The sequence below is a fragment of the Rhea pennata genome, chromosome 26, assembly GCF_028389875.1.
Source record: "Rhea pennata isolate bPtePen1 chromosome 26, bPtePen1.pri, whole genome shotgun sequence".
Classification (NCBI taxonomy): domain Eukaryota; kingdom Metazoa; phylum Chordata; class Aves; order Rheiformes; family Rheidae; genus Rhea; species Rhea pennata.
The window spans coordinates 5,762,495-5,778,210 of NC_084688.1; the positions used below are offsets into that span (position 1 = coordinate 5,762,495).

At 60.7% G+C, this 15,716-nt stretch overlaps 1 protein-coding gene across 1 annotated transcript; it reads left to right on the top strand.

Annotated features, from left to right (window-relative positions):
* The first annotated feature begins 2,700 nt into the window (after positions 1 to 2,700).
* KIF18B (kinesin family member 18B) lies at positions 2,701 to 14,682 on the top strand. Its single transcript, XM_062595372.1, has 16 exons — positions 2,701 to 3,016; positions 4,707 to 4,864; positions 5,411 to 5,515; positions 5,785 to 5,895; positions 7,250 to 7,447; positions 7,667 to 7,843; positions 8,244 to 8,318; positions 8,509 to 8,621; positions 8,977 to 9,112; positions 9,385 to 9,500; positions 10,491 to 10,705; positions 11,441 to 12,011; positions 12,807 to 12,902; positions 13,144 to 13,232; positions 13,597 to 13,703; positions 14,524 to 14,682. The coding sequence occupies exons 1-16, from the start codon at positions 2,701 to 2,703 to the stop codon at positions 14,680 to 14,682; spliced, it is 2,742 nt and encodes a 913-aa protein (XP_062451356.1).
* The last annotated feature ends 1,034 nt before the right edge of the window (positions 14,683 to 15,716 follow it).

Consider the following 15,716-nt stretch of genomic DNA (forward strand, 5'->3'; position numbering starts at 1 on the left):
GGGGGGTGGGAGGGAAGCCAGTGGGGAGCTGCATTCCTGCCCCACGGCGGGGCAAATCCATGGTAAAAGCAGAGCTGTGATCTCTTCCCCAGCCTGGTGTCTTTTTTTCTCCCCCCCGGCCCGCCGCGTTGGTGGGCCGAGGTCCTGGCTTGGCCTCTGGTCATCCCAGAGCATGTCCCAAACGTGTGGGCCTCCCCGCTGCGGCGTGCGGGAGGGTGCTGCAGCGACGCGGGCGCTCAGCCTGTCCCCACTGCCGCGGCCCCGGCGCCTCCAGAGCGGGTGCTGGGCTGCGGGGGAGCCCGCAGAGGCATGGAGGCCAACACGGAGCCCACGGAGGCGATGAGGCTGGCAGGGAACCCACAGAGGTGTCGAGGCCGGCAGGGAGCCCACAGAGGCGATGAGGCCACCAGGGAGCCCACGGAGGCGTCAAACCCAGCGAGGAGCCCACAGAGGTGTCAAGGACACCAGGGAGCCTGTGGAGGCATCGAGGCCAGCAAGGAGCCCAGGAAGGTGTTGAACCCAGTGAGGAGCCTGTGGAGGCATCGAGGCTGATGAAGAGACTGTGAAGGTGTCAAGGCCACCACAGAGCCTGCGAAGGCGTCGAGCCCAGTGAGGAGCTCATGGAGGCGTCGAGGCTGGCGAGGAGACTGTGAAGGTGTCAAGGCCACCATGGAGCCCGTGAAAGCGTCGAGCCCGGTGAGGAGCTCGTGGAGGCATCGAGGCCAATGAGGAGACTGTGAAGGTGTCAAGGCCACCACGGAGCTTGTGAAGGCGTCAAGCCTGGTGAGGAGCTCGTGGAGGCACTGAGGCCAGTGAGGAGACTGTGAAGGTGTCAAGGCCACCATGGAGCCCGTGAAGGCGTTGAGCCCAGTGAGGAGCCCGTAGAGACATTGAGGCTGGCAGGGAGCCTGCAAAGGTGTAGAGGCCAGCGAGGAGCCCATGGAGGCATGGAGGCCAGCGAGGAGACTGTGAAGGCGTCGAGGCTGCCATGGAGCCCACGAAGGTGTCAAGGCCAGCGAGGAGCCCGTGGAGGCATGGAGGCCGGCAGGGAGCCTGCAGAGGCGTGGAGGCCAGCAGGGAGCCCAGGGAGGCGTGGAGGCCGGCAGGGAGCCCGGGGAGGCATCGAGGCCAGCAGGGAGCCCGCGGAGGCATCGAGGCCAGCAGGGAGCTCGGGGAGGCGTGGAGGCCGGCAGGGAGCCCGCGGAGGCGTGGAGGCCAGCAGGGAGCCCGCGGAGGCATCGAGGCCAGCAGGGAGCTCGGGGAGGCGTGGAGGCCGGCAGGGAGCCCGCGGAGGCGTGGAGGCCGGCAGGGAGCTTGGGGAGGCGTGGAGGCCGGCAGGGAGCCCGCGGAGGCGTGGAGGCCGGCAGGGAGCCCGGGGAGGCATCGAGGCCAGCAGGGAGCTCGGGGAGGCGTAGAGGCTGGGCCGGCTGGGACACGGCAGTCAGGCCCGGGGCCCCGCGGGGCGCGGAGGAGCCCGTCCGTGGGGCTCGCCGCGAGTGGGGGCCCCCGACGGGTCGATGCTCCCCGCTGCCGGGTGCCGTCGGCCCCCTCCCCTGCCCGGCGCAGCGGGTGCCGGCGCCCCGGGGTGGGGGTGTGGGCGGGGGGGGGACACCCTGTGCACGGCTCGCAGCCCCTCGTTAGCGGGGCGGCCGCTCGTTACTGCCACGAGGGGCTGGTTCAGCTGGAAAATGGGATGAGGAAGCGGTAATTAGGGCCTGGCTCGGCTCCGGCCAGCGCCACCGCTCCGACCTCGCCTGACACCGGCGCCCCGGGCGGGCTGGGGGGAAGGGGAGCCCCGCGCCGCGGGTCGCCACAGCCCCGACGGGACGGGGATGGGCGCCGCGGCCCGGACGCGGCCGCCCGCCCCTTCGCTGAGGGGCTCTCGCGGGCGGTGCGGGCGGGGTGGCGGCGGCGGGGCCCGGCGCCCCCCTGCGGGCCCCGGGGGGCCGCGGCCCCCCCCCTGCCCCGCTCCCTTCCGAGGGCGCAGGGACCCAGGCGGCCGAGCGAGCCCGCCCCCGCGGCCACTACAACTCCCGTGAGGCCGCGCGCGGGCACGTGACGCGAAGCAGCCAATGGGAGGAGGCGAAGCGCGCGGCCAATGAGGAGCGCCCGAAGGGGGTTGCCGGGAGATTTGAACGCGGCGAAGCGGAAGCGGCCGGGTGCGGTGGGGCAGGGCCCGGGGGGCGATGGCGGCCTGGGAGGGGGCCGTGGGGGGTAGTAGAGGACCGGGGGAGGCTCTGGGTGACTGGGGGGGCACTGGAGGCCGTGTGTGTTGGGCGGGGACGGGACTGTAGGGGACCGGAGGGACAGCGGAGCCCGGGGAGGACACTGGGTGCCCGGGGAGGGGGTACTGGGGGACCGGAGGCCCCATAGAGGACCTAGGGGGGCAATAGAGGCCATGGGTTGGGTGCTGAGAGGGGCAATAGGGGCCTGGGGGGGATAGTGGTTGGGGGACAGAGATGGGGGGGAGTAGGATTCCCCCCCCCCCCCAGTGGAGGGATGTAGCTGGGTGTGGAGAGATGGGAGCAGAGCCCCCGGCGGGGAGCGCAGGGCCCCTGTGGGCTGTGCGCTCCCGGCCTCCCGCTCTGTCCCCTGGCTGAGCTGTTCCCACCCTCAGAGCCTCTGAGGATCCCTGGGCCTCGCGGGGCTGAGCCAAGCGGAACACCGTGTCTCCCAGCCGGCACTGGGCCCTGCGGCCCCATGGTGCTGGGCCCGCCGCCCGAGGAGGGAACCGTCGCCGTTGTGGTGCGCGTGCGGCCCCCGAATCCCCGTGAGCAGGAGGGGGCGGCGTCCGCCGTGCTGCATGTTGTGGACCAGCACATCCTCGTCTTCGACCCGGAGGAGCCCGGTGGCCTCCTGGGTGGCATCCCGGCTGGTCGAGGACCCAAACACAGGGGCAAAGATCTGAAGTTCGTCTTCGACCGGGTTTTCGGAGAGGGGGCCACCCAGGAGGAGGTGTTCCAGCATACCACCCGGGAGGTGTTGGATGGCGTCCTCAATGGCTACAACTGTTCTGGTAAGGCCCCCAGCTTTCTGACGCATCGGTGAGCGCCTTTGCGTCTGCCCCGGTGGGCTCGAGTCCTGGGCTGGATGGACTCGCAGAGCTGTGGATGTGTGCTGTTGTTGTGCTGCTGCTCTCTGATCTGAGTTGCTCAGGGACATCCCTGGTAGAGCTGGCAGCTTCTTCTCTCTTCTTGTGCTTTGATTTTTTTTTTTTTGGGGGGGGGGGCAAAGCAATGGAAGCTCCCAATTATTTGGGTCATACAACAACAGCAGGGCATTAAATATCTTCAAATGCTGCTCACAGCCAGCGACAGCCAAGCCACAGACCCGGCAGACGCTGCTCAGCGTGGGTTAATAGGAGCAGTGTGCGACCGAGAGGGTTATTCCGCTGTCTCGAGGCCTCAGCTGGGACGACAAGTCTGCTTTTGGGCTCGACGTTTACAGAGTGATTGAGGCTAAGGATGATGGAGGGCCGCAAAGATGCTCAGCACTTTAGGAGGCGTGATTTACAGGATGGCTGCGGGAATTGGGCGTTGGTGTAGGAAGCGAGATAGAGCAGGTGCTTTCCGGGCCCGTGTGGCCGTCGCGGGGAAGGTGATCGCTCGCTCTCCGCTGGCCTGGGAGAGGCAGGAAAGACGGAAAGGCATCAAGTGAATCCACAGCACAGAGGGTGTTTTGGTTTCGATATCCTTTCCCAACCTAAATCGTTGTGTCAGGCAGAGCCAGGAGCCCCCCTCTCCCCCCAGCGGCTGCTTAAGGAGGACGCCTGAGTCCTGCCGCAGGAGCTGAACATGTGTCAGGGTGCTTGGGGGGCTGTCGTGCCCCTTGCGCGCATCTCCCGGGCTGACGGAGCCGTACGGCCGGGCCTGAAAGCTCCTCGCCGCGCCTGACGCTGCAGATCCTTGCGCCGTTCGCAGGCTGTCAAGAGAAGAATAGCATAACTAGCACGTCACTTCTGCAAGGCAGGCACTGAGCGGGAGGCAGCCGCTCTTCTGTCTAATCATGCGCCGGGCTGGGCACTGGGAGTGCAGGATGCTATTCCTGGCTCTCCGGCGTGCTCTGCAAGCCGCTGAAGGCTGGCTCTGTCACTGTGCCCACCTGGCAGGCACGTCTTGTGTCTCTATCTGCATAAAATAAGTCCAGGATCCTCAAATGAGATACTCTCAAAGCACAAAGTGTTGCTAATGGGGAGAAGGGCTGAAAGTCTCTAGATTAGTGTGTCCTGCTCTGATGTTAATGCTTCAAAGAGGGTGTTGAAAGACTGGGGAAAAAATGAAGTGAGTTACAAGGTCTGGGAAAAAAGAAACCACCTTCTAGCGAGAGACAGGGGGAGCCGGGTCTGCTCAGCTTGTTAATGGGAAAGGTAAAGGGTGACTTGAGCGCGGTCTCAAAGTGTCTAAATAGGTGATGGTTTGGGGACTCACTCTGCCTTTATCTGCTAAATTAGAGATGCTGCGGCTGAAAGCCAAAACTAGACAGATTTGCACTGGAGAACAGTGCGGATTTTTTAGCACTGAGGGCAATTAACTGCTGAACCAATTTGCCTAGTTTCTGCCCGATCTCTCGCCTTCGCCTTGGAAGGCTCGGAGCGGCCCTGGCCCTGCCGTGGGGGTTGCTGGAGGAAGCTCTCTGGTGGCTGTATGGCAATAGGACGATGTTCATTGCTCCCAGTGGTCTCAAACAGCTGCCTTTTCCCTTTGCAGTATTCGCCTACGGCGCAACTGGAGCGGGGAAAACCTACACCATGCTGGGCTCTGAGAAGAGCCCGGGCATCATGTACCTCACCATGGTGGAGCTGTACAAGAGGATCGAGGCTAGGAAGCACGAGAAGAGCTGTGAGGTGCTCATCTCCTACCAGGAGGTACGCTGTGTCCGAGCTCTCCCCTCCTGCTTCCGAATCCACCAGGAGCGAGGGATAGCGTGGGTCCCGTAATGTCATGGGGTACACCCCGCGCTGTGGGCTGTGTCTGGCACCCCAGGATGGCGCTAACTCAGCCAGAACCTGACTGGAAGCAGGCCCATCTGAGTGGCTAGGTGGTGCTGCTGGTTTCTTCCTGCCTCTCTCCAATCTGGAGCCTGGGAAGTTTCTCTTCCTTGCTGACATGACAAAGTGTCTGCAGGCTGTAGAGCTGTCTGCTCTCTGTGTCCGAAAAGGCTTTAGAGGAGTGGTGGCACAGTGACTTGCAAGTAAAGCCTTCAAGAGCTGTCCTCCGCATTTAGAGCGCTGTCAGCTGTTTCTGGTGTAATGCCAGGGAGACTATCCTCAAGGTGTTTCTCTGTTGGGGGGGGGAGAGGGCGCATCTGATTCAGCCGTGTGTGATGGTGGTGTAAAAAGCTTCTTTCTCTGCTCGCTGCACCTTGCTGCCGGGCAGATGACCTCAGCGTTATTCTGGGTTGCCTGCTGTAGGTGTACAATGAACAAATTCACGACCTCTTGGAGCCCAAGGGCCCTTTGGCAATCCGGGAAGATCCAGAGAAAGGCGTCGTGGTTCAGGGTCTCTCCTTCCACCAGGTAGGTGTGAAAGATGGGCACAAGATGTGACCAACAGTGTGCCTAAACCAGCTCTGGAAGCAAATGTGTGTCCTGGAGCCATGTGCGTGCGAAGAACATGGTGATACAGTTTGTGCAGCCTCTGGCTAGCAGCAAACATGACCCTGAGCTGAAGTGAAGTCCTGCAGAGCAGCAGGATGTCTGAGCTGCTGTAGTTGTTTGGTGTCAGGTTGATTTGGTGCCTGCGCACCCTGGCCTGCTGATCCCTGCCTGAGTGTGTTCTCTCCCAGCCCAAATCGGCAGAGCAGCTCCTGGAGATGTTGGCCAACGGCAACAAAAACCGGACGCAGCACCCCACTGACGCCAACGCCACCTCCTCCCGCTCGCACGCGGTCTTCCAGGTGAGGGGGGTGATGGCTGGGGGATTCCTCAGGCTTTGTGCTGGAAGTGGGACTAGGAAGTACGCCTGTGCAGGGTCCACCCCCCCCACCCAAGGCTGAAAATCTCACCTTATGCTTTCGACTCTTGGCACTTGGGAACCTTATGTATTTCCTGGCTTAGAGCGAAGGGGACCAGTTAGCCCAGACTCCTCCTTGTGCCTCCTAAGCACCTAGCGCAGCAGAGAGGCTGCCCATATCTCCCAAGAATTACATTCCCAGTCCTGTAGGATTGGCCCTAGTTTGTTGGTGCTCTCCTACGGAAACCTCCCGGTTGATTTCGATTCCAGCCAGGCCCTTTCCTGAATTAGCAAGGCCATCATGGCTGCGTGAGGACACTGGGGCCTCTGACTGTAATTTCAGTGTGGACCTGGTGCCTTGCCCGTTGCTGCTTGCAGGGGGAAGTACAGGTGTCTGGACAGCTTCCCAGCTGGGCTCCCAGCTGGGCACAGCAGTGGGCTCTGGATTCCTGCCTGCTGCGAATCCATTAGCTCTGCTGGAAATCTGCCCTTCCTGCTGCCAGTTCTGCCTCCCGGCAGGCGAGCCACAGTCTGGTGAGGAGCCTGGCTCTGCGTGACGAAGCAGGACTGGCCTCTCCAGTGCGAACGCCTCAGCCCATAGGAGACGGTAGCGCGCCCTGTTTAGGGAGCTCCCAGGAGTGAGCAAGCTGCTGAGGGTATTTTATGGTGGTGGAAGAAGTGTTTGCTTCTCCTGGAAGATCTTTAGGGATGCAGAAGACAAAGATGTGAAGCAGTGTCACTGTTCTCCTGAGCCAGCTGTGAAGTGGCCTCAGCACCAAGAAGCCTTGGCCAAAACCTCCTTGGGGACATCACTGGGCTGGCTCTGGGAGTCTTGCAGCCTCTGTCAGGGTCCAAGTTTGTAGGTGTGCACCTGGATTGTCATCTTCCAGCACCCTTCTTGAGGCAAAACCTACAGCTGAACTTGGAGCTTGAGGCTGACACTGCATGGGCACTTTCCAGGTCCCAGTAGGATCTCAGCTAGCATGTAGCCATTCGGAGACCCAACTTGCTGTGTGCACTGCCTGCTGACAAAGCTTAGGAGATGCTAATTGTTTTCCTCAGCTCTGTAACTTCATGTGAGGTCACTTCCATGGCTTTGCCACTCGTGTCATCGCGGTTTTGGCTTGTCTTTTCAATATGTCAGGACCCTCTCTTCCCCCTGCCTGACATCCTGGTGCCTGTGATCCACTTCACTATCCTTTTATAAACGTCGGCACTTCATCGTGCTGGCAGTGCAGCCTCCAACCAGCAACCTCACCCTTATTCAGCAACAGCCTCACAGATCTCTGTACTCGCAGATCTACGTGAAGCAGCAAGACCGCGTTGTTGGCCTTGCTCAGGACCTGCAAGTGGCGAAGATGAGTTTGATTGACCTGGCTGGCTCAGAGAGAGCTTCGGTCACCAAAACCAAAGGAGAGCGGCTTCGGGAGGGCGCCAACATCAACCGCTCACTGCTGGCCCTCATCAACGTCATCAACGCTCTGGCTGACGCGAAGGTAATGCTGCTCCTCATGCAGTGCTGCTGGGCTCTGGCTGTCTAGGGTAGGTGAATGAGAAGGGGACCCTCGTGCACCAGACCTGGCGATCTCTGGTGCAATGGGGATGGCAGCTGGGGCTGGGGACAGCAGTGGGGATGGCTCTGATAGGTGGCATGGGACTCGGGACTGAGCATCTCTGAGCCAAAAGCTGAGCAGACCCTTGATCTCTTGGTACAGAGCAAGAAAACCCACATCCCGTATAGGGACAGCAAGCTCACGCGGTTGCTGAAGGACTCCATTGGCGGCAACTGCCGCACCATCATGATCGCTGCTGTGAGCCCATCTGTGCTGGCCTATGAGGACACCTACAACACGCTCAAGTACGCCAACCGGGCCAAGGAGATCAAGCTGTCGGTGAGGACCTCCTGTTGTGGTGGAGAGCCGTTATATTTTTGGGGAGTGGCTGGGGATGGGTGGGAAGGAGCTGAGTTTTGCAACCTGCCATGGTGCATGCGGGGTGGCTTGGTGGGTGTTTCTCTGCCCCATGTTTGGTTTTCCGGTCCTGGGAGCGCTGTTCCAGGCATGAAGCTACAGATGCCAAGCATCCTGTCTTCTGCTGAAGCCCCTCAGCCTGGAGCCTAGAAAGGCTTGTGAGTGGGACAGCAGGACCCTGAGCGCAAATTGTGTGTGGTCCAGCCACCCTGGGGATCCTTGAGTCCAGAAGAGCTTGAGTAGCTGCTCTCCTGTGGAGCTAGGAGAGGGGGTACATGCTGCCTCTGCTTCTTTAACCTCTCGCTCACCCCTGTCTCCTCAGCTGACGAGCAACGTGCTCAGCCTTGATTGCCACATCAGTAAATATGCCGTGATCTGTGAGCAGCTGAAAGCAGAGGTGAGATGCTGGTGAGGAGGGAGGGCTCGGGGAGACAGGACACGGCCCTCTGAGTTCCTTGATCCTTCTCTGAGCTGCGTGGAGGTGCTGTCTGCCAGGAGGGCCGCGTTAACCTCCCTGCGGCAGCAGGAAGCTCTGCTCTCCCCCAGGTTGTGAAACCGACTGTGGAAGGGGTGAACTTTCCTTGTAGGTGGCAGATCTGCGGGCGAAACTCCGCGCCTACGAGGATGGGGCCAAGGACGCAGAAAAGCAGGCGCCGACACTGCTGGCTTCCCCCAGCTCGAGCCCAGTGGGGCTGCCCAGGTGAGTCTGTGGGGCTGGCGGGGGTCAGGGGCGCAGAGCTAAATGCAACCTCCCAACTCCACGGAGTCTGCAGGGTTTTAGCGCTGACTGGAGCCCAGGCATCAGTGCGAAAGCAGATGAGCTTGTCTGCCAGTGTGCACCATCTTCTTGATTGTATGCAGACCTAACGAAGCCGGACAGACCGCATTGTGCAAGCGTCACGGGAAGTTGGGCTGCAAAGACCAAATCTTGTTCTGTCTCATTCATCCCCAAAGTTCTTAGACGAATGCGACAGCTTTCCCAGCAGATCTTCTTTGGCTCAGTGACTTCCCCTCTGGAGATTTCTCTTCCCCAGGGTTGTTTCTGGTTTATGTAGGTTGGAGGGAGCTGTTCCAAAGACACGCCTGGACCCCCAAGTCTGCTGGGAGGGTGACCAAGAGGCAGTTGCAGCACAGACAGACTTGGAAGCTGAATGGGCTGTTCAACCACAGAAGCTGAAATCGGAGGAAGAGGTGAGAGGGTAGCAAGGGAGGGCTTGCCATGACGAGCCAGGGCGGTCGGGGCCTTGAGTACCTTTGTGGCGCAGCTCAACCTGCTAAGAGGCAGGAGCTCAGGAGGCCTGTGGGTTCCCGGGGCACCTGGCTCGATGTGTGCAGGGCTCTATACTGCTAGCAAAACCCATTAACTTCCCTGATGATAACAGGGCGTTTAGGGGAGCAAACTTGGCTTAGATATGGGCTAATCCTGGGCAAGATGGCTAAGCACTTTTGGATGATCACTCCAGGCTCGAGAGGAAATGCCCCCGAGAAGCCCCAGAGCATCCCATCGGGCAGATCTCCAGCTGGAAATGAAGAAAGCAAGTCTGCCACTACAGGGGTTGTCCGGCTGCAAGACAGAGACGTGAGTATCCTTGTGCTGTCCCCATGTGCCCCTTCCCCTTAGTTGCCTGTGAGCGCTGTTTCCTGGGAAGGATGGGTTGTGCTCATTCCTGTTGCAGGTAGCCGTCCGAGGGGCAGTCTGCCGGGATTTGGGAATAGGTCTTTGCTTGTAGACAACTACCTGCCGCGTAAAGAAAGCAGGTTTGGCTCCTGGGGACTTAATCCCGTGGGATTACCTTTCCCAAGCATGAAGCAGAGAGGGACAGATGGTCTCTGGGGACTCACCTGGGGAGGGTCCTCTTTTACCCATGCCCTCATCAGCTGTCTTGCCTGCGAACAAGAAAGTTAGCTCAGGAAACAAGCACGCGGTGCAACGAGTGGTCGAACAAGCCTCTCTCTCTCCCGGAAATGCTGCTTCCAGGGACAGAGGATGTTTTCCAGGCACAGCAAACACAGGAGCCTTAAGTGCAAAGCATTAGTCCTGAAATTATCTCTGCAGAGACTCTCCTCCTGCCCTGGCTCCCCCAGGTCCTGCCCTGGCAGGGCTCCCATGGCACCGTCTATGAAAACCCGAGCATCTTGGCAGAATGAACCCCTTTAGAAAGATGCCTTGAAGGAGGCTGGCCGTGATGTGTGCCTGCATCTCTGACTTGCCAAGCTAATTAGTGTCTGAAGCCTGGCAAAAAGTCTGTGGATGCCGTTTGGCGCCTTGTAACCAGCGGGTGAACACACAACTCGCAGCTCTGGCTCTCTGGTAGGAGATTTACAGCTCTGGTATCTCACAGCTTCAAAGTTGGCCTCCCTTTCCTGTAAACTTTGCGCTAACAAGCCCTGTCCCAACAAAGCAGGTATCTAGAGGTGATGCTGGTGGTTCTGAGCCTCTGCTGCTGGTGACACCAGCCCAAGATCACTGGCTAACTGTTTCTTGGACCTCAATACAGATAGGTTGCTTTGTGCCAGATCGAGGGAGGTCACGTCCCCTCATCTGGCATTGTGTCCTTCTCTGTCCCAGGCTTGTTGCTGCTGTCCTGAGTGTTGCCCGAAGGCAGTACTCCCTCCTGAAGGCTGCCAACCTCTTAACTCCTGACATGGTCTCCGAATTTGAGGAACTGGAGCGCAAGGTCCAACAGGAAGCTGGTGCAAGCCTGGAGCAAGCCAGGCTGCCAAATGTACCCGCAGAGAGCAGCGGGGCTGCTTCAGCCCAAGGGACGCAGCAGGACTGTCACGGTGAGGACTTGGGACAGTCGATGTGCTCCCTTCCCCCCTGCCTTGGGGAGTAGAGGGTGTAGTGGAGGGGTGCTTTGGAGGAGACGATGGTGCCATGGGCACGGGGCTGAGAGCTGAGCTTCCTCCTGATGTGGTCCCTAGCAGGGTATGCCAGGAGCAGCTCGCAGCCCCAAGCTGTAGAGCCTTTCAGGCTGACGAGCATCTCTGGCAGCCCAGGGCATTAAGGAGCAGCGTGCAGCCCTTGTCTCAGGGGATTCAGTGCGTGCGCGTGTAAGTTGGCTTAAATGCGAGTGGTATTTGTGGTCCAGGAGACTGAGGTAGCAGTTCTGACCCTTACTTTCCTGAATGGATTTACTCCTTCTTGGTACATTTTCACAAATCAGCCCAGCTACGGTCTTCCAGCTGGCATTGAAAGCTCTTACCTCCACCTCCTCAGGGCCAAGACACAAACCCTGTAGTGAAGCTGTGGATCCTGCACACTCTGTTTTCCAGGGTCAGACTGGGCACTTGCTTTGGGGTTGCTCCAATGCCTTTAGATTAAGGAGGTGTCAGGATTTGTCCTGACTCTCTCCCTATGGGTTTAACGTTAGCATAGTTTGATAGAGATACCTAGGCCCGTACCTAGGACCGGGCTTAGCTGTGATGATGGGCAGAGGGAGAAGCCCCTGGACCAGAGCAGTGCCTGGCTACGGCTGCGGGCAGGGAGGTGACTATTCTGCTTCTCTGTTTCTCTAGCCGAGGCATCCGTCAGCATGCCTGCCGCCAAGGACAGTACCCCCATGACGAGAGCCGCTCTGCGACGCTTGCAGCAGCTTGCTCCGCTCGCCAGCCCCACGCTGAAGGCTCCTGGCCCGGCTAAGAAGAGGAAGAGGTCAGAGATGAGAAGTGCTTCCAGACAAGGAACTCCCCACAGCCTCAAAACGCAGGCAAAACGCCAGCGGAAGTGCTCCCTGCCGGATCTGAGGAAGGGCTCCGGGAGAGAAGTGGAGACTCCCAAGGCGGTGGAGAGCCAGGGCACCCCTTCTCCCAAAGAGACCAACTCCTCCCAGCTACCTCCGTCTTGCACCCCCAGAATCTGCCCATGGACAATCACCAAAAGGCGCGTGCCCCTGGCAACGTCGGCTGCCCAAAACTGCTGCACCCCAGCTGCCCTGCCTCTCCGCGACCTGAACATGACTTTCGACCTCTCCGAGGACAGCGGTTCTCCCAATGTGGCTAAGCCAGGGATCTTCAGCCTACCCCAGTTCCCTGGCTGGGAGAATGTCCAGTGCCTCTTAAACAAGCAGGACGACCCCTTCGTGCCCAGGTTAGTGCTGCGGACCCCAGGGGCTCAAGGGCTCCTGGATGGGTTCCCCTGTGAACAGCACAGGGCTGCGTGTTAGGAGACTTCTCCTACTTGCTTTCACTTTCTGGTTGAATTGCACCCATGGACTCTGTAGATCACAGCAGCTGGACTAAGAGGGGAGACCACGGCAGTAATGGCCCGTTGGGCAGGCAGTGAGCCAGGCTTGTGCACAAATTGCTTGCAAAGATAGGGAAAGTGTTCTGAAAAATCAGTTCCTCCTTTTCCCTTTCCGTTTGGGCTCTGGAGGAGTATCCTTCAGAGAGCTTGTTGAGCCCTAAGTGCGTGCTGTGAACCAGGTGGGGCATTGCCTCCTCTGAGGGAGCCAAGGAGAAGTGAGAATGGGGATGGAGACTGTGCAGCGTTTCTTTATTTTTGGGACTTCAGAGATGCTCTGGCTTTTGCAGAAGTCTGTGGATTGCATGGCCTAATGGAAATGGTGATGTCCTTGGTGATGTGAGAGATCTTAAAGGAAATGGTTTCCTGTAAAGGATAATAACCGGGGAAATGGAGGTTGAGCGGCACGGCTGGACCACGACCGTCTTGGAGAGCAGCAGTAGCCAGGCACCTGCCTCCTCTTTGCAGATCTGTCAAGGCCTCATTCATGCTTGACTTATTGGTTGCCTGTGATTTTGGTTCTCTGCAGGCGTATGGTGTTGCCCCAGTTGCCTCCCAGCTTCATGAGCATGGAGGGGTGTCAGGATGTGACCTTGGCATTTTGCAGGGCCCCGTTGCTAATCTTCTTTTTCTTGACCGCAGAGCGTCCATCCCGGTGTTCACCATGAGGGGCTCCTCCATCCCCAAGCCCTCCTCCGTCTCCAAGGCGTCCGCCCCGAAGCAGAAGCGATCGGTGAGGTGAGATAGCAAAGGTCCCCGGCACGCTGTGCCCCGGGATGCTCCGTGCGGAGGTGAGGGCTGCTGGCTCGCTCCGGTGCTCCCCTCCAGATCCTGGAGCTCAGAGCCCCTGTCCTTGCCTGCGTTGACTCCATCCTGGCTGCTAGGGGAGAAGCGGGAGCAGCCGTGTCTGCCCTGAACCTTGGGCTTTATAACAGCCCCTGAAACGGCCGTTTCCAAGTGTCACGCTTCTCTTTCCCAGCACCGCTTCCCGCTCGCTGGGAGGGCTCCAGAGCCGCATTGCCCGCCTCCCAGGCAGCCGGAGGTCCGCGCAGCCCTCGAGCGTCGCAGGTGAGCCCTTCTCCGCACCTAGCCGGGCACGTGGGGCAATGGTCTCCCTGCGAAGCAATGGGCTGGGGAGAGAGATCCCTGCCTTGGGGCAGGCAGCAAACTGATGCTGCTCTCTGCCAGCCAAATCCCGTGGGCGGTTCAGGCCGCTGGGCAGAAAGTACCTTTGACGCTGGTGGAAGATGCTGTTGGGGTTTGCCGCTTCCAGATGGCAGGAGTGCGGACGCACCCTCTGGGCAGGGTGGTGGGTGCTTGGAGCAGACTGTAAGAGAGGGGGCAGCGCCTGCATCCCCTTTGGGAGGGTGTCCTGGGTTTGCTTGTTTTACCCAGCCTTCATCCTCCTCTCTCTCTCTGTTTCCATCCTCAGAACGTCGTTTGGGCAGTCTCGGCCAGAAGGGCAGCAAGAGGAGCACGAAGGAGTTCGGGGCGCTTGGCAGCGCCTCCGCTGCTCCTAACCCTCAGGCTACAAAGCTCGTATGCTGACTGCCCCTTGCTGTGGCCCAGCCCCTCCTAGGGGCCCAAACCCAGGTGCCAAAATCCCCCTTTCTCCTTCCAGCTCCTTCCTTGAGGTCTGGGGGACCGATCTGCCCCTTCCCCTCTGCTCCATACAAGGGAGGGAGCTCAGGGCCTTCAACCTCTAAGCTTGTCCCCAGCTGCCTCCTGTCCTATGTCCAACCTGTGCCCCCCCCCCCCAAAATGTAGCCAAACACCTTCCAGCTCCCCTTCCTGGGGGCCCAGCGGCGTCCCGGATTACACGTGCCTTCCCTCAGCGCAGCTCTGTATATTTTTGTAGCAGATGGATTATTGCTGTTCCCTCTCAGCCCCTCTGTAATCCGCGCCGGGGTGTCGAGTGCTAACAGATGGGTGCTGCTAAGAAATAACACACGCTTTTAATAAATCTTTTAGCTTAAAACCGGAGGGTGAGGGGAGACGTGTGGTTGTTGCTTCTTGCCTCCGCCTGCCGTAGAGAGCAGTGGTTGGGTACCAGATCCCCTCTGAGCGGGTCCTGGACTAGACCACCAGCCCTGCCTGGCTCATTTTGGCTTCCCATCTTCACTCTGGTGCCTTCGGTCCCCGTCTCCTATCCTTGGGGGCTCCGTAAGTGGCTTTTTCCCTGCTGTTGCCCACAGCTCCATGTCCCGTGGAGCAGGCGAGGGGCGATAAGAGGCCGCTTGCCCCAACGCTTGTTGCCCGCGGGGAACCGTTCTGCACTGGTTTCCCCGTACAAACCCCCCCTCATGCCCCCTCTGTCTCCATATCATTGTTTTTCCCCTCTGGCATCCCTTATCCCTAGCTCCGGCCAGCTGCCAAACCGCACGTCTCTGCCCGGCCACCGCGGTGCTTCTCCGTCCTTCTGCGCCGCGCCAAGCGCCATGCCGGGGCCCGCAGTCCCGAAGGACCTGCCTCTTCCCTGCCCTCTTTTCCCACCAGCCCTGGCGAGGGCACGGAGTGAGGCTGGATCCTATTTTTTCAGGCAGAGTTTGGCTCCCCCCAGCCCCTGGGGCCAGCGTGGAAGGCGACTTCCTCCTGCGAAGCCGCAGACCCAGCCCAGCTTTGCCGAAGGCGCGTGGGGGTGCGAGTGGGGCCGCGGCTCCCTCCCCTGCGTCGTGGCCCCCCCCCCCGGGGGGTCACCGGCTCCCCCCCGACCTACTTCGCTCGCCCGGCTCCGGCGCGGAGCGCTGCCTCGCACCGGCGGCCGCTCGCCTTTGTGCTCTCCGAGGCTGGAAGCTTGTAATTAAAACTTCCAGCTCTCTCTGAGCTCATTTGTCTCATTAAGAGGAGGCCGGGGGTGGAGGGGAGGTGGGGGGGGGGAGAGAAACCCAAATCTGCCTCCCCGCAGCCGCCCGGGAGCGACAGCTTTCCACGAGAGGCGTCGATGCTTTGATCCGGGCTGCGTAGGAGCCGGGAGAAAATAAGTCTCGGGGGAGAGAAGCGGAGACTTCCTTGGCGCCCCGAAGCCCCGGCGCCCCCTGCGCTGCCCTCCCTCCCTCCCGCGGTGCTGGTGCGGCGAGAGCGAGGGCTGAAAGCCGAAGGGACGCGCGGAGCAGGGCGCTTTGGCGGCCGAGTTCGGCTCGAGGCGCTCGGGGGCGTCCCGCCGCCGTCCCCGTCACTCCGGGGCAGGGGGGGAGTTTTTTATGCCCCTTCGAGGGTGTGATGCTGGGGAACGAAGCGCTGTGATTTAATTCCTGCCTCCGGCTCCCCCTGGCTGAAGCCTCCCCTTCGTGAGCCGGGTGTCCGGCGGCGGGGCCCAGGCGTCCGGCCCCCCGGGAGCATCCTGTGTCCGGCCGGGGGGATGCAACCCCCCGGGCCGCGGCCCCGCGGGGCTCTCGATGGGCCCGGGGTGGGGTGTGGTGGGGTGGGGAGAGCCTTTCCCAGCCGTCGGCTGCCACCTAGCTGCCGGCCAGCGGGGCCCATCACCGCGGCGTCCCCCCTGAGGGCCCCGCTGTTCCCCCATCGGGGTCGGTCACCCTCGGTGGCTCCGTCCCG